A 20,638-nucleotide genomic window follows, 5' to 3' on the forward strand; every position below is an offset into this window, starting at 1 on the left:
CCATAAATAACTTCCCTAGTCTCTTCCCAAGCAAAGAGGGACTGTAAAACTGTGAAAGGCAGCAGCTCTCCACATCAGCATTCAGCAGCATTAAATTGGGAAGTCAGCCTTTCCCTTCCTGTGATCTGCTGCAGAGCTATCTGTGAATAAACAGAGGTTCTGCAATACATGTCATCAGTCACTGTGGAACTGTAACTTATCCTTTGAGTTGACTGCAAATATAGAACTGTTGAAAGTCATGAATTCTGTGCATCAAGTGCTATGCCTACTTGTAATGAAAGACAGTAGAACATTAACATATCCACACTGCAGGCACGTGAGCTCTTTCATTACATATACTTTCAGTGTTTGACTGATGATTTCTTAATATAGTTGTCACATGTTATCTTGCTTTTTTTTGAGAATTTTGTTTTGTTTTCCTTGAATTTTAAAGCAATAATCTGCTTGCCTATTAAGCTTTGCTCTTTCCCTAACATTTCCAGTAGCCTTCCCAATCCCTGTCAGTCGCTCCCCTTCTGTCTGATGGTACATAGCCTGAAACTATTACAACCCTCTTACCTCCCTCATCTCCAAAGTTTGGCTCTTGAGGAGCCTGTATTAGAACCTTGCAGCTACCCTTTGCAATATGTGTACCCATAAGACTGGTAATTTGAAAGCACATGACAGTACCACTACCTGTGCCACATGCCCAGAGGATCTTTGAAGACTTTCAGCAGAGGTGGTGATTTCAGAGCACTTAAAGAGGTTCCAGTAGTGGAAGGCAACAATGCTCCCTCCATTTCCAAAGTATGTGCTGCAGAGTGAGCCAGTGCTGGCTGGTATTGGTGGGAGATGACTTCTTGTATGGGAAAACCAATCCACAGCTGCCTGGTGCACAGCTGAGCCTCCTCAATCTCACCTTCTGCACCTGGAGTGGGATGGCTGAACACATTCCTCACAGCTGAGCTCTATCCATCTCTTGTGTGCCCACAATGTGCAGACTTTGACTAGCACCAGCACCTCAAAGGTGAGAAGTAGAAGCCTGCATTTGATTCAGCGCTCCACCACAGGAAGCAAAGTAGAGCACAGAAATTAGAGCTGCCTTGAGTGAACATCACTAGAAAGAACTGCTGCAGTGTTCTCAGCTATATGGAGCTGCTTGAAAAGAGCTGAGACACAAAGAAAGCTGTGTTCTCTGTAGCAGCTCAGAGTAGTGAATGCAGCTGTAACTAAGATTGGATCACTTTATGTTGGGATGTGGCAGAGATCAAGAGACAAAATCAGTTATATTGATAATGAATGATGATTGTCTACCATCACTGAAAACAAAAACCTTCTCTCTCTGTGCAATTTATCAAGAGACATTATTCTTGTCACATGAAAGTTGTATGAAGTACACATGAAGATGTATGAGGCAGTTTCTGCTGATATATCCCAAGTGAACTGTGCCATTCCCACTAACTAACTCATACAGTTCTGCAACGTCCCAGCTTCCTGTTAATCCTCTGGGTGAATCAGACACATTTCAGTACCAATGACACCCAGACTAAACATGTTTCTATACATATTCTTTATCACCTGTAACCACACCTCTGTGAGAATGTGGCTCACATACAGATGAGGTCAGAAGGCTGAGTAAGAACAGCAGACTGAAGTTGAATGTGAGTAAAATAAATGTGGTAATAGTGGGCTGAGGTAAACAGTTTAAAGGGCGTGCATCACCTTACTTGGATATTTCAGCCTGTAAATATGGAGGGCTCCTGGATTCTGGGTTAATGCCAAGCTCCCACAAAGCAGTGTCTATGTTATGCTTGCTATAGTCACCAACTGGCTTGGAGAGTCTGTCCCAGGCTCTAAATCTGGATCATGTCAAGTCTATGATCACTGCTTCAAATGAGCTGTTGATTTGTCTTTGGCTGACTTCTTCCCAAGCTTGCCAAGGAATAGAAGATTTGCTAACAAGCAACAATAGTAGCCAGGCCTGATGGGTTCAGGGTAAGTTTCTATAGCATCAGTCTCACACCTACTTGTTTTGGAATGTAGAAGATTTCATCCCTTGTGAGAAGCTCATCATTCATCAGTACAAAAATCCACTCAAATGCTGCTGGTTATGTGTTATCCCAGAAAACATTCTCCATTACTGACAGGAATGAATTAGTTAATGAATGAATTGGAAAAAATACACCAATAAACCACCACTGGAAACACACCACACTAGCTATTTGCTAGCCTGACACTGCATGAACAGGTAGCCTCTCCCTATGCTTTTATTCAGAAGGAGTTGATGGAGACTAACACCTGCTCCCACTCCCCACCTTTTTTTATTATATTTTTCCCCAGGTGTGCTATGCTTTGGACAGACAACGCCATCTTACCTAATTTGTGAGCTTTTGAGATGAAGCTCTGTTGGTAGAGAAGAGCACTTAAAAATTCCATTTAAACCTACACTATACAAGATCCAAATTAACATGGACTGACAAGCCAATTTTCTCTGCCTCAGCCCCCTTTCATTGCAAGAACTACCCTGACTGTGAAGAAGAAAGATAGACTTGACTGCTGCTGTACATAAGATCATCTTTTCCTTCCAAGATGTTGAAGATTAACATTACTTTTTCTACCACATTTTACAGATAATCACTACAAAATGCCATACGATGATCCATAGTTTTTCTCTGCCACTGCTAAACAAAGCAGCTATTTATCACATAAGAGTGCACATTCTCAGCTTCCAACATTAAATTGCATCACATTGTGAGCATTTAATCAAACCAATCCACTTTTAACACATTCCATTTATTAAAAAATTTAGATATGAGTTGAGGTCATTTTTGAATATGTTAACTACCACACTAATTACATGTGGTAATCAAATTAACCAGTTAAAAAATTCACTCTAATCAAACCAGTCTAACGGGGTAATAGTGTCAGAACCCAAAAATATACAGACTACAGACAAGCAAACTATTGCTCCAACCACTACCCTTATTCCTTTTAAGACTGGCATGGGTTTTTACCAATAAATCTGCTGAGTCAATGATAGCTTGAGAAAAATACACTTAGGTATGACCTCTTTAAATATGCATCACACAGTGATGAGGAGTTCTGTTACTTTTTTCTCACTTTTCCAGATGAAACAAGCATTATAAGGAGGTTTAACTGCAAAAGTGGACATACAGAGAAACTTCTACAACATACCAAACACAGCAGGTCCATAAGGAAAAAGTTATCACAGAGTTCTTTCAACTTTAGACTGTGTGCCCAAATGACATGTCCTTTAACATATGAAAAATGAAAACTATCAGAGCAAAATTGATTCAGAAGAGAAGAATCTTGTAACATCTAAGTCACCATTTCAGGTATTTCCAGGATTAGAAACTCTGATAAGGCAATTTAATTGCCTCTCTCTCACCTGATTTGGGAACAGCTAAGTCATCTCCTTACAGACAAGAATCCACACTACTAATAAAAAGTCACTGTTAGACCTGATACTGCTGATGGTTTGATATACTCCACCACTGCAATGTACAGGGGTGAAGAATTCATCCTCAAACTGAGAGATGGCTCTCAGTTCAGAGTTTTGTTCCAAGTACTGTGCAAACATGGAACATTACTGCTGTTCGCCTCAAATTTGTTCAGTATACAATAGGAAGATTTGGGACTGTCACTCTAAATAAGCATGTTTTTAGCAGCATTAAATGTATTCCATCAAAAGCAGCTGTTTTGTGAGCTGAACACTAGAGAAGCCTAGTTTCTACTTGACTGGTATCTACAGTCCTGCACCCTTATCACAGTATCTACAGCTTGTCACCGGCCTCTATAAACTTGTTCCAAAAGCCCTCCAACCTCCCTAACATTTCCACACATCCTCAAAACTTCTTCCCTTTCACCCCTGTGCCTCAACAAGCACCTTCCACATTCCCTAACCTCATCAGCCCACAGCAGTGTATGATCCCTCCCACATCTTCTCCTGATTAGCTCAGGAGAGGAGACACTACCTGCGGCAGCTGGATCCAGCATGGAAGCACCTATGGACTAGCCAGTATGCACATGGCAATTTGCCAGCCAACAAGCACAACAGAAGACAGCTGTTTATCTCCTCTAGCACCTTCCCCGCAGAGAAGAAAAAGTATCACTTATTTTGGTTTCCTCTCTTCCACCCAGTCTGACCTTTGTGAAACTTTAAAGAGCTGTTGAAGAAACTTTGAGATGTCTATGTCACTGCCAAATTTGGCTGAAACCTACTAAAGCAGTTGAAATTGAATTGATAGAGTGATTACACAAGCTTTCTTTCCTTTGGAGAGTAGGCTAAAATCCCATTAACAGTCTTACTTATGTCATCCCGTCATTCCTATTCTTCATTTAAAAATAACAATTATATTCTACTGCATTAGCTTATGTAACCCACCCCTGAGCCAAAGTAGTTAAAACTTTCATCCTGTATTTATTAATTTATTTAGCTATTAAGCGTGTGTGCGTTTCTATACACATGTCCATTTTAAGGTACTTGATGTTATGAAAAATAAAATTAAGATCAGTGAAACCAAACCAAATGTACTTCACTAATAAATATCCCCCAAAGTTTCTGGACTGGTATCATTGCAGGCAAGAACTGAACTGCTTTTTCTCTAGCAAACTGTCAGCTGTTCTCATGGTTACAGTTCTAGGAATTTGGAATGACAGGTCACAGCTATGAAAATGAGTAGATTTATTTGGCATGTTTCTATCTAGTAAATAACATTCTCCTATAAAGAGGACAAGAGGCTGCTGTATATTATCATGGTGTTTATTCTCCGTGAAAACCACTCTTTAAAGGCTCTGTCCCAACAAAGAAGGTGCTAACCAGACTTTATGCTTCTTAAAACTGCTCATTCACAGAATGAAGACAAAAATACGTAACTCTTGTATCCTCTCCATTACTATAAAGGCACCACTGGTGTTTTCACTGCAAGATTCAGCTGTATATACACACCTCCCAATGGCATGAAGCAAAGCTACAAAAGTATATTTCCCATTTAAATGCAGAAATGTTAGCTTTTGCCATAGGGCAAAATCTATTCTGTCAATTGGCTATTTAAAAAATAACCAATATTTCTTCTTTTAAGTTACTGCCAAGAGTTACAAAGCTCCAAATATGCCATTATGCAGTTTCCATTAGCACAGGTTTGCACAATTAGTTTTCACTGAACCCCAAGTTGAACAAAGAGGACAGCAGCAGAATAGGCTTCTCTCACACTTCCATCCCTTCACTGTTGGAAGGGTCTTCTTCCAGGAAAGCCAGGACAGCCCAGTTTCAAAGCCTCTGCTAATTACTGCAAAATGGCAACAATAATTTATTCAGAGAAACTGGAACACCACCCACGGAGCTGTTCTCAGAGGTGGGCCTGCCCAGATGAGAACTGTCCCAGCGGAGCCAGGCTGGGACTGCACTGTCACCGTCAGCCATCGGCCCCAAGGTATTCACTGCCCCCTCACGGGCCCGAACACTCCAGGGACATGCCCACGCACTGTGCTCAAGAAGAAACAAAAATTTAATATCATCATGATGTGTCAATCCATCCAACCTCAAATGCTCTCTTGAAATACTTAACTGAATCACTCATCCTCTTGGAAAGCTGTTTGCCAATTTAACTACTGAGAAGAACTTTCCTCCAAGGAATACAGTCAGTGACAGCACTCCCAGGCATACCATCCTGGGATTTAAGGCCTGAAAACTCCAGGGCAGCAAGCCCTGGACAGAGAGGCTGCCGAGCTTCCCATCTCACACACAGTCCTGCACAGGTAGCTTCAGAGCCCACCGTATTTCAGACTCAGCTGGGTCTTGATCTCCAGATCAACGGTACAGAGGCCTGGGAGGGCCTTCTTCAGCTTAGGTCTCAAGTTCCTGGGTCTCCAGATGGAAGCCTTGAAGCTTTGATAACAGGAACATTATCAGAACTTCTACTCCCACAGTTGAAGACCTGGGCAAGTTTCCAAGGTCCCTGGTAGGCACTGGGTAGCCTGGTAGGTTGACAACCCAGTAGTTCTCTGGGCACTGGTCTCAGCTTAATCATAAGGTGCCAGGCTCCAAATTAACTTCTAACATTTCCAGAAAAATGTCTCAGGGAATTTCCTAAAACAAGAGAAATTTCAAAATATCAAAATTTTCCATTAATTAGGAAACAGTAACTTTGGCCCAACTCTGATTGCAGTTTCCTTCAGAAAAGTCTCTATGCTTTGCATTCCACTCTTAGAACAAGCCTTCACCTATTAAAATACACTGCAAACAATAAATATAAACAAAATGTTCCAAACTGCCTCTAAATAAAATCTTCAAAATATGAAACCATTCCATAGGTTATCCTAAAATTTGTGGTTATTTTCACTTGCATGTGTGTGCCTTGAACTCAAAGCCTTCCATTCTAAAACAAGTATTCATCCTGCCTCAAGATTTATGAGTCGAAAGGACACATCCTGTAAAGTTGAACCCACAGAAGTTAAAAGCATAGACTCCAACTTGGCACAGTATGAGGTCACTGCTTTGCTGAAAAAACAACTGGACAGCATTGTCCAGACATCAATCACAAGAACTGTCCTGGATGCCTCCAGGTATTGGTGAGCAAACAGTGTGCAACCTCAGGAGAAACAGCAGACCCCTGGGATTTGAGCACTTGGTGGGTAATGCAACAAGGAAGGGAGAAATGAACCATGTAAGCAGTCACTGAGCAGGTGAGCCCATTTAATTTATTAGGTAATGCCATGAAGTTCTGCAGGTTAAGAGTCCTAGGTACCAGTCCCTGCCCTGGTTTGATGACTTGCCACAGAAGGGATAAAGAGATCAAGAAAATCAGCTAAAATGCAAGCTCCTGGGCACAGTTTGCCCCATCTTCCCCTACACTGCAAGCATGGAAACATAATTCAGCCTTTTAAAACAGCAAGTAATTCACTTGAGTTGAAGAAATACTTACTTTACCAAGGAGGAATTAAAGAGTCCTGCAGCTGCACTAAACTTTGGAAAACTGCAAAAACTTTTTCAAAAACTGAATTATTATAATACTATCAAAGTTCTCATTTTCCCACACACCTAAATGAACAGGATGGTCTCTCAGAGTTTAAAACATTTATAATCTGGATATTTTTAGTTTGTCTATAAATCAACATTAGAGATCTTCTTTGTTTAATATTTTATTTTCTTGTAATTAAAAGATGACTATAAAGACTTCCTAAGAGAAAGTAGTACCACCCACATGATACATGCCTGTCAGACTACAGGGAAGGATAGAGCCCAAATCATCTAGGTCTCATTACTGCATTCAGTACCAATGACTTCAGAGATGCAGAAGCATAAGCTTTGAGGCAGCACAGCTTCTCTTCTGAAGAATCAGTTTTGTTTCAGTCTATATTCACAGAGAGTTTAACCAGCTACCACAATGCCATCTAAGAGTTCTCTTACTGCTGAAGCATCATGACTAAATTCTTGCTGCACACATACTGCCATAACAGGGATATTGAGTCAAATGATCCTATGGCCTTTCATTATCTTTAATTTCTGTTCTCCTGCTACTTTCACAAAATCGCATAGCATGTCTTTTAGAAAAGACAGCAAAACAACAGTACTTTTTCTCACGCATACCAGATTCTATCTCAGAATCAAAAGTACAAACTAAGTATTATTATTACAGGTCTCTTTATACTCAAAATGACAAAGTACAAAGCCCTTTTTTTCCTCTTCCAAAATCAGGCCACAGGTTGATGCAAACAAAACCAATATTGTGCACAGTATTTTAGTTCCTGTACTATGTATCCTCTAAAGTAATAAACCCACAATTACCATGAGAAAAGTCCAGCTGGAGGTATCACCTATAAATTGCATTACTTCTTCTTTATACCTTTTTTATCAAAGCATATGTTCTGCTTGAAAACAATTCAGCACCAATGAGTTGGCAGTAGAACAATTTGAGCAGCAGTGTCAATGAAGGTGGGAGGAGGAATTCACTAAAGCTACATTTTTCAGGTACAAAAGCCTGAGAAAAACGCTATATGGAGTCAGGCAAATATACATCAAAGACCATGAAAAAGCAACTAACTATATGCCTTTAAAAGTGCACTTCATGGATGAAAGCTGCCAAATTACAGAGGGGATTTACTGAGAAGAATGTGTTGCTGCCAGAATGGACAAAAGCATGCATTCTATCCATTCCAAGCTCCTCCCCATCTCCTGTCATGCTCACAGCAAGAAGTGGCTCAAAAATTGACAACCACAGACTCCAGGACTGAAAGAGACAAAAAAAAATACCTGCTGGGAAATGCCTGGGAATTTTTTATTTTGAGCATCTGACACAGGAGACTGGAAAAAAAGAAAAAAACAACCCACTTATGATCAAAAAATATCTCCCCATATTCTTGGAACATAAAGTACAACTCCACAGCAGAAAGAAAACAGCGCACACCTGGCCGGGTTTTTGAGGAGCCCACGTGCAGAAGCGCTTTCCCAACAGGCGCAGCAGCCTGTGCAGCGCAGCGCACTGCTGCCGGCCCAGGACAGGAGCTTCCCAGAGCTTTCCTGGAGTTGGTCACGGACACCTCACTACAAGCGGGAGCATCTGTTGGCCCCCGAGGAGCCCGGGAGGCGCCCAGCTGCCCGGCGAACCGCTCACCCCGCGCCCCTACCTGGCTGGTGTCCTCGCCGTGCTCCAAGTGCACGATGCCCTGGCTCCTACACTCCGTGTCGCTCAGCACGTCGTCCTCCGAGTCCTCCAGGAGGGACGAGGAGCCGGTGGAGGAGACCGAGGAGTTGGACAGCCTGCGGGACTGCAGGTGCAGCGAGCTGCCCGTCCTCAGCCCGCCGCCCTCCGGCCGCGGCGGCCGCGCCTGGGGGCTGCCCTGCGCCTCCTCGCTCTCCTCGGCGGTGACGGTGAGGCGGGGGATGACGGGCGGCAGAACCCCGTTCGGGGGCCGGCAGCCCCTCTTCGGCCGGTCGGGCAGCTGACGAGCGGCGGCGGCGGCGACGGCGGCGCAGCGAGCCTCGAAGAGGGAGCAGAGCTCCCCCACGGTCAGGCGCTTGGCCCGGCTGAGCTCCGGGCTGCTATGCAGCCCCGCGCGGGGCTCCATGGCGGGCTCGGCGCCGGGCGCTTGCCGAGCAGCGCTCCAGGACCGGCGGCCGGAGGCGTGCATGGGGAAGCGCCGCGCCGCCGCCGAAACTTCTTTGTGGCTCAGTCAGTCTCCCGCGTCTGCCCGGAGCCCGGCGGAGAGGCGCATCTCCAGCCCACCCTGCCCGGGCAGCTGTGAGTCCCCCGCGGCGACAGCCGGAGGCTGCTACCGCGCCCGCTGACCCGGCGCCGGGGCCATGGGGGCGCGCTGAGCCCGCCCGACCGCCCGCCCGCCGCCACCGCCCCGCTCCGCCTCGGCGCTGAGGGGAGGAGCGAATCCAATCGCGACGAGCCGAGGCGAGCCGCGCCGCGGGAACCCCTGCCCGCCCCTTCCCGCCGCCTCCACCATCACCATCAGCACCCTTTTGGTTTCGCTTTCCCTGCGGCGGCCCCGGGGAGCGGCCGGGGGTGTCCCGCTGCCCGCCCGGGTGTGGCGCCCCGCTTGCGCCTTACCTTACCCTGGGCGGCCGCGGCTCCCCGGGCCCGGCGGGGACGCGGGGGAGGCGGCCTGTGACCCGCCCGGGGTCCGCGTGTGACCATCCCCTCGGTGCGCGCTGACACCGGGGGCCACCTCCGGGCCTGTCGTGGCCGGACCGCGGCACGCTGGGGTGGCCGGGCGCACCCCGCGGGGGCGGGGATGTGGCTGGGCTGTCACCAGCCCGCGGGGACCGGGTGGCGGTGCGTGAGTGACCGCGCGGTGCCAGTGGCTGAGCGCGCTCCCCCGGCCGCGCTGCGCGTCCCCACGCCTCGCTGTAGCATCCCCGGCGGGCTGCGAGCGGCGTGGGACAGGGGCTCCCGGGAAGCTCGAATTGTGTCAGTCAGCGCGTTACTGCCGAGCAGTGCTCAATCAGCTTCCCTTCAGCTGCCGGTTGCTGCGATACACAAGCCCCCTTGAAGGAATTTCAGCGTTTGACAGCCCCTGCCTTGGTACTTCTTGCCTGCTGAACTCCCACTCTTAACCTAAAATGTAACCCGTGCTGGGTTGCGGCATGTGTTGTAATTGTAGCTATTAAGACCTTTGGAACAGGAAAGGCGTTCTACCGTAGGGTTCCATCAGCTGAAACGATTACTAAAATTAATAATTTTGGAATCAAATGCTAAAGTCTTCAGCTGAATTTTTGCTCATTTATCTCATTGTTTCCTTGTACTCTCCCATCTGTCCCTCGCCATCTGCTCTCTCTAGCCTGGTGCTTGGGCTGGGAGATCCTAGCAGAAGGGACCGTGGGGCTCCACCACACCCAGTGCAGTCCCAGCCCGGGCCACGGCTGGGACTCCTTCCTCCGGTGATGCTATAAATGATTTGTTAACCTGTCTTGTGATTTGTTCAGATTATTTGGCCACGGTTGATTATTTTACATCCTGATATTTCAGATTACCTTTGAAAAAGTCTGTTCCAAAAAGCACTACACAGCATGCCCTCTCCTGAGGTGGCTGCTCTGCTTCTCACAGGGCCCACACCTTGTGAATGCTCAGGACCACGCAGAAAGGCAGCTGGGAAACATTTAAAAAGAAAATAGGTCATTTTTGAACACTTTTCTTTAACAGGTGGTGCCTAGACAGGAATTTGGGAAGTCTGGATTTTCAGCTTAAATGGCCAAGCTTTGTGGTAGATTTCGTTTTGTGTAAAAGCCGTGGTGGGAATTCTCCCAAGGTGCGTGTGATGGGGGAGGCAGGGCTGACAGCTGCCGCCAGGTTATGTGAAAACACAACCGGTAAAGTGCACAGTAAAATGGTTGGCAGTACAACAGGCAGTGAGAACACCAAAGCACCTCTAGGAGGGTATTCCTTGGGTATTCCTTCATGGTAGACTGTAATGGATTTACGTTCTTTCTGAAAAAAGATAGTAATTGCTTTTATTATTAATTTTGCAATCAGTTTCAAATTTCATGTAGCAGAAAGACAGTCTCAAAACATAAAAATTTATTAGACCTAATACATACCTAAAGTCATAACAGTTTAATCAAATCATGATTTTATAATTGAAGTTTTTGTAAGAATACTCACAGTAATAAATTTATAGATAGAGCAGAAAGTGCAGAGGGCAGTTTTAAATGGGTATTCAAGATTATACACACACACACACGTTGGACCCATGTAACTCCTTTATGTCGCTGTGCCAGCTTCTGTCTGTAGATAAGCAAGCTGGAAAAATATATTTATTCACAGGAGAGAGGTTACGTGTGAGCTTTCACAGGGCAAACAGGAACCCTTCAGGAGAGCCCTGCTGCATTTGTGGAAGGACATTTCAGTTTCCAGTCTCTTTTAGCTGTTGCTCTGTTTGCTGATTCTGCAATTACAAGATTATGTGTGGTCTATGATTAGGAAACCTTATTTAGGAAACCTTAACCTTGGCAACGGTTCTGGGACTACCAAGTCAGTTCAGTTATAAAATATCATTTAAGAGATTTTGCTTTCAACTAATGAAGATGGAAACAAAAACACACAATACATTATCATTTTAATAAATACATGGATAAAATTGTCCTTTCATAATATTGATTAGTGAGGATTGTTTGGATAAGGTTAGATGGGTTTAATTGACTTCATTTATAGCATATCTGCTCTAGAGAGCTAGTGGTCTCTGAAGTTTGTGTAAGGTTTAACTCAAAATCTTTCAAAGCTACTCAGAGAATAAAGAGATTTTTCAGTCAGTATCACCCCATTTCCTCATAAATGTACAGTTGTTTTAACAAATGGAATGGTACTCTGTGTCCTGACAAAGTGCTGGTGACTTGTACTTTTCACTTGTGAAATCCTGCATTCCTGACAGGACAGGGCTGCCCGCATCCACTGGTGATGCTTGCCAAGAGTTGGCTCTGATGCGATACAGATAAATATGTCCCTGTTGTACGGATGGGTGAACTGATAGACAGTACATGAGTTGACTACAGATATATAGTCAGTCAGAGGCAGGAACAGGGAGCTTCAAATTTGCTCTGTGCTACTGTAACCACCAGATCACATTCCCACCTCCAGGGGTGAAGCATTTTGCTTATCACAGTCGTTCTGGCTCACATCGGTACTGCTGCACACTGCCAGGGTTTCACATTTCACACATGCCTGCTACAAAAACAGCTTTCTGCCTTTATTTATACTGGCAAAAATAAAAGCCTATTTCATTCCCATGAAATCCATTTCTAAACATTGTTATCATTAACATATTGCTTATTTCTATTTCCTTTCACTTTGTGTTGCCATAGCGTGCCTATGACGATATAGAGGCAAAGATGCGACAGACGTTTCTAAATAGATTAGAAAGATTTTATGAAGACAACAGATTAATATGATCTAGAAGGGAGTCTTGGGTTTAACTTGTCCTATGTAGTGCATACATAATGTTCACTGCCCACATGAGATTTCTCAGAGACCTTAGAGCATGACAGCTGAGAAACACCACCTTCTTCAAATCCGTGCTGAGCATGACCTCAGAATGCCTGAGAAGCACTTGAGTGCTTCACAAGTCTCTCTTGGATGCAACAAACACAAGCATTTATTAGTAGTTACCATATCTCTTTTGAGATATAGCTGGGGAGAAAAGGAGTTGGGTGTGTTTTGATACAGAAAGGCCCTTTTTCCAGAACTAGAAGAAAGGCACATGACCCAAGTGCTGGCCGTGCCTAAGGGAAAATCCCAACTCCCCACAGCCATTCATGCCTGGGGCAGAATTTCCCCTCTAAGGTTGAGATGAAGAGCACATCTTTTCCTGGGAAGCCAAGGGGGAAAGTGGTGGGTGGGTTGCCTGCCTCTCAGGTGTGGTATCAGGAGCAGCTGTGCCAGGGGACAATGCTTCTCTGCACAGAGGAGGTGGGAGCAGAGCAGGTGATGGCATGACCAGCCCGGTGGAGCTGGCAGAGGAGCAGCAGCAGGGACAGCAGGCAGCCTCAGCGGCTCATCACCAGCTCCAAGCTCATCACCAGCTCTAAAACACCTGGCCACATGTTTTAGTTGCTCTGTCTTTGCTGCTCATTAGAAAAAGTGAGCAAGTTAGTGCACGTTACCACATCCTTTTTTTGTCATTCTCCTCTTGCTGCATGCAAGAGGAGAATGAGACTCCAAATACAGGTCAAAGGACATGAAAACAATTGCTGCACTAAGTGGGAGCTCTTTATTTTTAGGATTATTTTTTGTAGGCTATTTGCCAAATTTCCCTATGCAAGACATTAATATTTTTTTTAATATAAACTCTGGACACCCAATAAATGAAAGCCATATTAAAAAGAAGAAAGGGGGAATGTCTTTTTACCTAAGAAGAAGCAAAACTGTAACTGATCTAAGTGTATGATCAGACGAACCTTCAGGACAAAGACAATAAACTATGAAGGTCCCCTCGTGGCTGGAACTAAAATTACATTTCCAATCACGTCTGCACAAAGTATCTCCCCTCACAAACTGGAGAGAGGGAGACAACATATCTCAGGAACAGTCAGATTCCATAGTTCCCTTGGAAAAATGGGTGCAAGTGTTTGAGATCATGAGGTGATTGCTATGGCAGTGAGAAAGGACACAAAGGATAAGGCCACAGGGGAGGAAGGAGTGAGTGTGCACAGCACCCTTGCTAACAAAGAGTCTGCTGGTGTATAGAGCATAGGGTTACGCTATAAGAAAGGGGAGGGAAATACTCTGGAAAGAAAGAGCTACACAGGAGATTAATATCACCACAGAGATGGAAAAACTTGGGAGAAAAAACATTTTTCTCCCACATCTGCACCATCTCATGCTGCAGGCAGTTGCTGTTCTTCATGATGAAAGAGGAAAAGAAATGCCTTTTCTTGTCACTTCCCTCTCACTATTTTTATCCCTCACATTCTTACTGCTGGCCTGGGAGCCAATATATCCAGGGAATAATATAAAATGGGGGAGAAGAAAGGGCCCCAGGTATAGTATTCCATGACAGGAAACGTGTACTGAAAGGAGCAACCAGGTAGCAGCATCACTGGCTGCAGGCTGTTGCTTTGGCATGTGAATTGTGCACTCCCTCCTTAAAGTTCCCGTAGCTCCACAGAAGACCATCTGAGATACTCTCATGGTTTCTGCTTATGTTTTCCCTGGTTTTGCCTTAAATAAAGGATTTATCTTCCACAACTGGCATTTTAGCAGAAAATCCCCACAAAAATTTTGTAAGTAATCATAGTTGTTATTTTTGACTAGCTATTTGTAACTCCTCAGAACACTGGGACATATTTTCCTGTATTTATGGTGACACTTGCATCAAATTTTGTGGACTTACTCCTGGTTTATGATAGTGTAAGGAAGAGGAGGATATGTCTCCTTGTGAATACAGACAGACAGTTTCAAGAAATTTAATTTCACCTGTTCATCCTGCAATCTATGGGTGTGCTTAAAGAACAATTCATGGTTCTTCCCTAGCATTAAAAGACATCTTCAGCAAAAATCTATTCAACTTCTGAGACATTTAAAGGAATCAGCTGTTGTGGTAGTTTGGCCCTGGCTGGATGCCAGGTGCCCAGCAAAGCCACTCCATCACCCTCCTCCTCAACTATACAAGGAAGAGAAGATATAATGAAAAGTCCATGGTCTGAGGTAAGGCCTGGGAGAGACAACTCCCTGGTTACCATCACAATCAAAACAAACTCATCTCGGAGAAGTTAATTTAATTTATTTCAATATTGGACTAAGACAATGAGAAGTAACCCAAAACTTAAAAATCATCTTTCCCCATCCCTTCTTTCTGGGCTTTATTGTGTTCTCAATTTTCTACCTCCTCCCCCTCAGAGATGCAGGGAGACAGGATGGGGATTATGGTCAGTTCATCACATGGTTCCTGGTGCTGTTTCCTCCTTAGGTGAAAGGCTCCTTCCCCCACTCCAGTGTGAGGTCTCACCCACAGGAGACAGTCCTCCATAAACTGCTTCAACATGAGTCCTTCCCCCAAACCACAGTCCTTCACAAACTGCTCCAACTTTCCATGAGTTGCACTCCTTCAAGAACTGTCCAACCTGGATCTGCCACAGGGTCACAGGTCCAAGCAGCAAACCTGCTCCAGCATGGGCTCCTCACTCCATGGGTCTGCCAGGATCCTGTCTCAGCCTGGGCTTCAGCAGGTCACAGCCTCCTTTGGGCATCCACCTGCTCCAGCCTGGGGTTCTCTGGGGCTGCAGGAGGATCTCTGCCCCCCTGTTGACCTCCATGGGCTGCAGGGACACAGCTGCCCCACCATGGGCTGCACCATGGGCTGCAGGGGAATCTGAGCTTCGGTTCCTGGAGCACCTCCTGCCCCTCCTCTGCACTGACCCTGGTGTCTGTGCACTTGTTTCTCTCTCATATTCTCACCTCTCTCCTGTGTCTGAAAGTACTTTTGCACAATAACATTTTTTTTCCTTCTCAAATGTGTTATCCCAGAAGCACTTCTACTGTCACTGCCTGGCCCAGCCTCAGACAACAGCAAATCTGTCTTGGATCTGGGTGGCATTGGCTCTATCAGACACACAGGGAAAGCTTCTGGCAGCTTCTCAAAGAGGCCACCCCTGTAACCCCCATATATGCAAACCAAATACAACTATAGAAACCTCAGTAGGTTATGGGAAAAAAAAAAAAAAAAACCCCAAAAAAACCCTGAAACTCTGAAATAACTAGATTTTAATGAAGATTTAAGCTAAATATTATATTTTCCACAGAAACCATCACTACTATTATTTTTTACAATAATCTGGCATTGTAGCTTAATAGAAATAGTCTTTTTAATGGTGTTACTACCCAAATGTGGTCAAAAGTTTATATCTCAACAGTCACAAGCTTTTATTTCCCTTTGCAAGAGGAAGATCTCTGGAAAACTCATAAAGCTTCTTACTGAACAATTGACTACCTGGATGCTGGAGGCAGGGGAGCTTAGTACACTAATATTTCTTTGTCTTCACAATTTGCTTTGCCAGATAATTTGACAGTGCTGCATTAAGAATCAAACACATCCTGAAAAGTCACAGACACACCCTAGTGAGATTAATGATGCCACATGAATGTATATTTAAGAAAAAATATCTAAACAGGAGTAACTACTAAGCAAAAGCAAACAGTTTTGTTTTAATGTAAGTTCTGGATTGTGCTTGTGCAAAATGACTCCAAATGGTTCATAGAGGATTTTTTAAGATATAAAAGATTCTCTTTGGCATGACCTATCTTCAAATTGGTTCCAATATGTCTCTTACAAAGATCACTTTTTCTTCTGTATTCCCAGCACCTGTTGGCACACACATTTGGCCAGCTTTGTGGACTGGACCACAGTATGACACAGAACGTGGCAGAGATTTTTATTCACGAGACTTGACTATTTGCCTCTGGAATCAAGTCAAATATAGAATAAAAATAGTAATGCAAGAGAGATTAAAAAATAAAATAATTTGAAAAAAATTACCCAGGAAACTTTTTCTCTGGGGTTTTTGACATTTCTGTTTCAGAAAATCAAATATTGCATGCTTTATGTTTCTTTGCCTAGGAGAAGAACTTTCTTTAACTGAAGTCATAGGAATCCATTTTGCACTAATATAAGTATGTCCATGTTGTCACTGTCTTCAAGGAGTTTTCCCTACGGGCATTGGAAATTTTTCAGACAGAGTTGCAAAGGAGTTGCATTCCATAATGACTTCCTCCAGTCGATCACAAACGTGTCAGGGAAGAGTGGCCCGCGAATCCCACCAAAAGCAGAAGCAGAGGCGGGTGCGGGGGCGCATGGCCGTGCGGGCCCGTTCAGCACCGCGGACAGCTCCGGGCCCGCCTCGGTCCTGCCAGACGCTCTAGCTGCGACATTGCTACCACAGCAGAGTTCACAACCAGCACAAAACTACAGACCCGAGTTTGTACTCAGTTACGTTTGTAGGTCTGTCTTCAAAACAAGGGAACCCATGTTTTGTCATAATTTTGAAATCCCCAACACTGCCGTCACTAGTAACGCCTTTACACAATGTCTGATAAGGTTCTTAAACAGTGTCCTGGTTTGGGCTGCAGTAGAGTTCGTTTTCTTCCTAGTAACTGGTGCAGTGCTGAGTTTTGCATTCAGTATGAGAATGATGTTGACAGCACGCTGTTGTTTTGGCTGTTGCTGAGTAGTGCTTACCCTAAGTAAGTTCCTCAGTTTCCCAGGTTCTCCCAGTGAGGAGGTGCACAAACAGCCGGGCAGGGGGGAAACAAAGTCAGGACAGCTGACCTGAATGGGCCAAAGGGATATTCCACCCCATAGAACATCATACCCGTATGTAAACTGGGGAGCTGGCCAGGAGGTGTCTTTGTCTCTGCTGCTTCCACCATGGCTAAGAGCACACAAAGTTCTCTTCAGTAGCTAAACTGGGATTGTAGAGCATTAGATTGGGTGTCCATCTGTTTCTCTTTCCATGTGAGCAGATTGCTAGAAAAAAGACACTGACAACCAGATAAATAAACCAACCATTCTCCCTTGTAAGGAGCTGCATAACCATGAGTCAGGGGTAGCCAATCTTTCACCAAATTATTATAATTCCTCTGACAGTGTAAGTAGCACAGCAACCAAGCATTCCTCCAGCCTCCCGAACTCTAGGTGTTTTCCACTGTTTTTCTTTTCCATGGGACTAGTAGCACAATTTGTCAACAGTGATAAACAAAGTAGCCCTGAAAAAGTACTAGGGAAAAATATTCCATGCTTTTACTGGCATAAAAGATATTAACATAGCATTTAACATGAAGGCAAAAAATACAGCAAAGTGAAGAAAAATTGTCAGAGGTGCTTTATTCATGCATCCAATGCATCATTGTCTCAGGTAAGTACAATTTTGCAAGGCTGCCTGATAAGTAGACACGAAGCAAAGAGGAACACACATCCTCTTTGAAAATGCAAGCAGAAGATTTCTGCTTTCCTAATGGGGTTGTTATCAAGCTGAAGAAACAATTTTTAGGTTTTGTTTTACAAAGCAGATAAGTGTAGCTATTAGTTACGATATTTACTAACTGGAAGCTAATATTTTTGTAGGGTGATTTTTTTCCCCGAATATCAGTTGGAGTAACAATGAATCCTCTTTCTCTTATAATGTTATCAAGGATTTTGCCAAAGAGCTTGAGAAATTGCCTCTGAGAGCATAAGAACCTTCAGAAATGAAAAGACTGGGCTGAGATGATATAGGGACACTGATTGCAGTTTGTTTGCTGGATTTCACTTGCATTCTAGAAATTGCATTTCTCTCATAGGCAGTTTTCTATAATTGTCATGAAAATATTTTCGTTTTGATGCATATGCATATGGATTCCTGGAAAATCCTGAAAATTTCATCATGTTCAGCAGAACTTTGGCTGAAATAAATAATGGAGGAATTGAGTTGCACTCAGAAAATCCCTAATGACAGATTAGATATTCATATATAACTATATGCCATATGCCATACCTGTTTTTCAGATTGTCAAATGAGGATAAAATTAATATAGAAATATTCAGAGAGACTGAATGGATAAATATCTTCCTGAAAAAATGACAGAGTTGAATCACAGCACACAAAAGAAAATGCCTTTCCAAATATTAAGTTAATATTAACTGTTTTCATATATAATTTTATATTAAATTGAACCATAACATTCAGTTAGAGCTTAATTATAGATCAAATCCATAATGCCATATTTTCCTGACCAGTTGCAAGCCAGAAAATTTTTTTACAAAGGTAGGCTTTCACCATGGAAGAAGCTAAGTGCAGTACAGAAACAAGAATTTCTTGCTGGGACAGCACAGTGTAACTTCCAGTGCCAGCAGCTGGTCAGTCCTCACCACCGAGCAAGTTGGGTAAGAAAGCTTGTGGAGAACCTGTAAAAAAACTACTGGGACAAGAAAGCCACTAGTGGTCAAGTTGAAACTGAATCCTTGTCCAAGGAAAGAGGAAGACAATCAGAGAAGGGGAGAGAAAAAGAGGGAGAGGAAGAACACGCATGAGAGTCTTGAGATACAAGGCTTCAGGATAAAAAATGTAGAATTGAAACATAACACTCATCAAGGACCTCTGCCCGGGCGAGCCTCCCTTGCCGAGCCCCTTCCGCCAGCAGATGGCCCCACGCGGACGCGGATGGTAATTGGATACTGGCTCCAAAGATTTCGGGTGTTTCAGTGCCTATTTTCCGAGAATCCTAACTTGTCAACAGGGAAATGAAACGAAACAGAAAGAAACCCAGACCTCCAAAAGCCTGGCCTTACGAGGCTGGAGAGTTTGAGCAGTTCAAAAGCTTGGATTAGAATACACTTCTCAAGTCCTGGGATGCTTTTCATGGAGTATCATTGTTCAGTTTTTAAGTTACAATAAGTGATTTGTTCCAGGGTTGGCATTGAATTAACACTGAACTGAGAGTACAAACGGGAGCTTAATAATATGTGACATACCTGAGTTCATACTTTCAATCTATGTGGCATTTGTAAAGTCCCAGGTTTGTATCTAGCTTTGGGTGCTCCAGGAGAGCTGGAAAACATGTGGAACTGTAGAGAATTAAGAGGAGGGCAGCACAGATTAACAGAAATGAAATATTGTCAGCGTGCAAAGCCTGAAAAATTAGCTTGCTAAACTGTTTGACAAAGAGCTTTGTTGGCCAGTTGCAGGCAGCAGTTGGCATTGTGGGCAGGTTCCTGAGTTAAAGTTCCTAGCCAGAAGTTATTGTCAGGATAATAATCTGCTTATATTAATTTGTTTGCTTTTCCCCTGTGTTTGTTTCTTACCTGTGCTGTCTTTCTGAGATAGGATGGACATAAAATCAATTGTTTAATGTCAGGTGTCTGGTGGATTCTCTTTTAAATTTGTTATTCTACTTTTCCATGCTTATTTCAAGCTAAAAATTTTAAAGGGCTCTTTTGCCATGCAGGCACCCTAAGGACCAATCTTAACAGATCTATGAGGGTAAACAAAACTTAACCCTGCAGAGAATGATGGCCCATCGTGAGAGAGGGTTTCCTGGACCTTTTGGTTTATAATTAACAGAGGCTCCTGAAACCTGATGTAAATCCCCAAAAGAGCTTTCTTCCTTAACGACTAAACCTATCTGAGAAGATGGGCTTATTTTTAAGGGGGTGGAATGCCTTGAAAACATCCTTCACTTTATATTTACTTCACAGCTTGTAGTAGGCAATATCTCACTGGTGGAACAGGCGCTTGAAGAACATTCTCACGCAAAAAGCATTGTGAAAATAGTTGCAATACATCCAGCAACATTCACCTGACAACAACTCTGCCTGAGTAAGTCAGCATCTGTAGCACCTAGTTGGAGGCCCCCAGCTGTGGGAACTCAGCAGGAGTCCGTACATGCAGCTCAGGTGAATACTGAAGAAGGGATCTGGGAAAAAATGGAGGACAACACAATCAAGTGAGGTAAGAGTTAGGATATTAGTCATAGATTTGTACATAAAGATCTTTCCCCCTAGTTCTGCTACAGAATTAGAAATGTAAACTGGAGTATGCCTACCTGGATTTGGGTACTCATGCTAAGTTCTGCTCTGAGCCCCATTTGTGGCTGGATTTGTTGCTGGTTGTTGACCTTTGGTGGGACTCCACAAATGCTGCATAATCTTGTAACAGGGTTATGGGGAA

General features: G+C 43.9%; 1 protein-coding gene across 2 annotated transcripts in view; it reads right to left on the reverse strand.

Moving 5' to 3' along the window:
- ITPKA (inositol-trisphosphate 3-kinase A) overlaps positions 1 to 9,294 on the reverse strand; it is a 39,403-nt gene extending 30,109 nt beyond the window's left edge. The window contains exons 1-2 of one of the 2 annotated variants that reach the window (XM_021533470.2): positions 8,626 to 9,291; positions 8,252 to 8,302 (exon numbers count right to left, since the gene is read on the reverse strand). In XM_021533470.2, the coding sequence (XP_021389145.1) occupies positions 8,252 to 8,302; positions 8,626 to 9,129 (555 nt within the window). In that variant the 5' untranslated portion in view covers positions 9,130 to 9,291. Of the gene's footprint in view, positions 1 to 8,251; positions 8,303 to 8,625 lie in introns of both variants that reach the window. The other variant, XM_021533471.2, reaches the window with a different exon arrangement.
- Between the last annotated feature and the right edge of the window lie 11,344 nt (positions 9,295 to 20,638).

This window comes from Lonchura striata, chromosome 6, assembly GCF_046129695.1.
Source record: "Lonchura striata isolate bLonStr1 chromosome 6, bLonStr1.mat, whole genome shotgun sequence".
NCBI classification, from domain to species: Eukaryota; Metazoa; Chordata; class Aves; order Passeriformes; family Estrildidae; genus Lonchura; species Lonchura striata.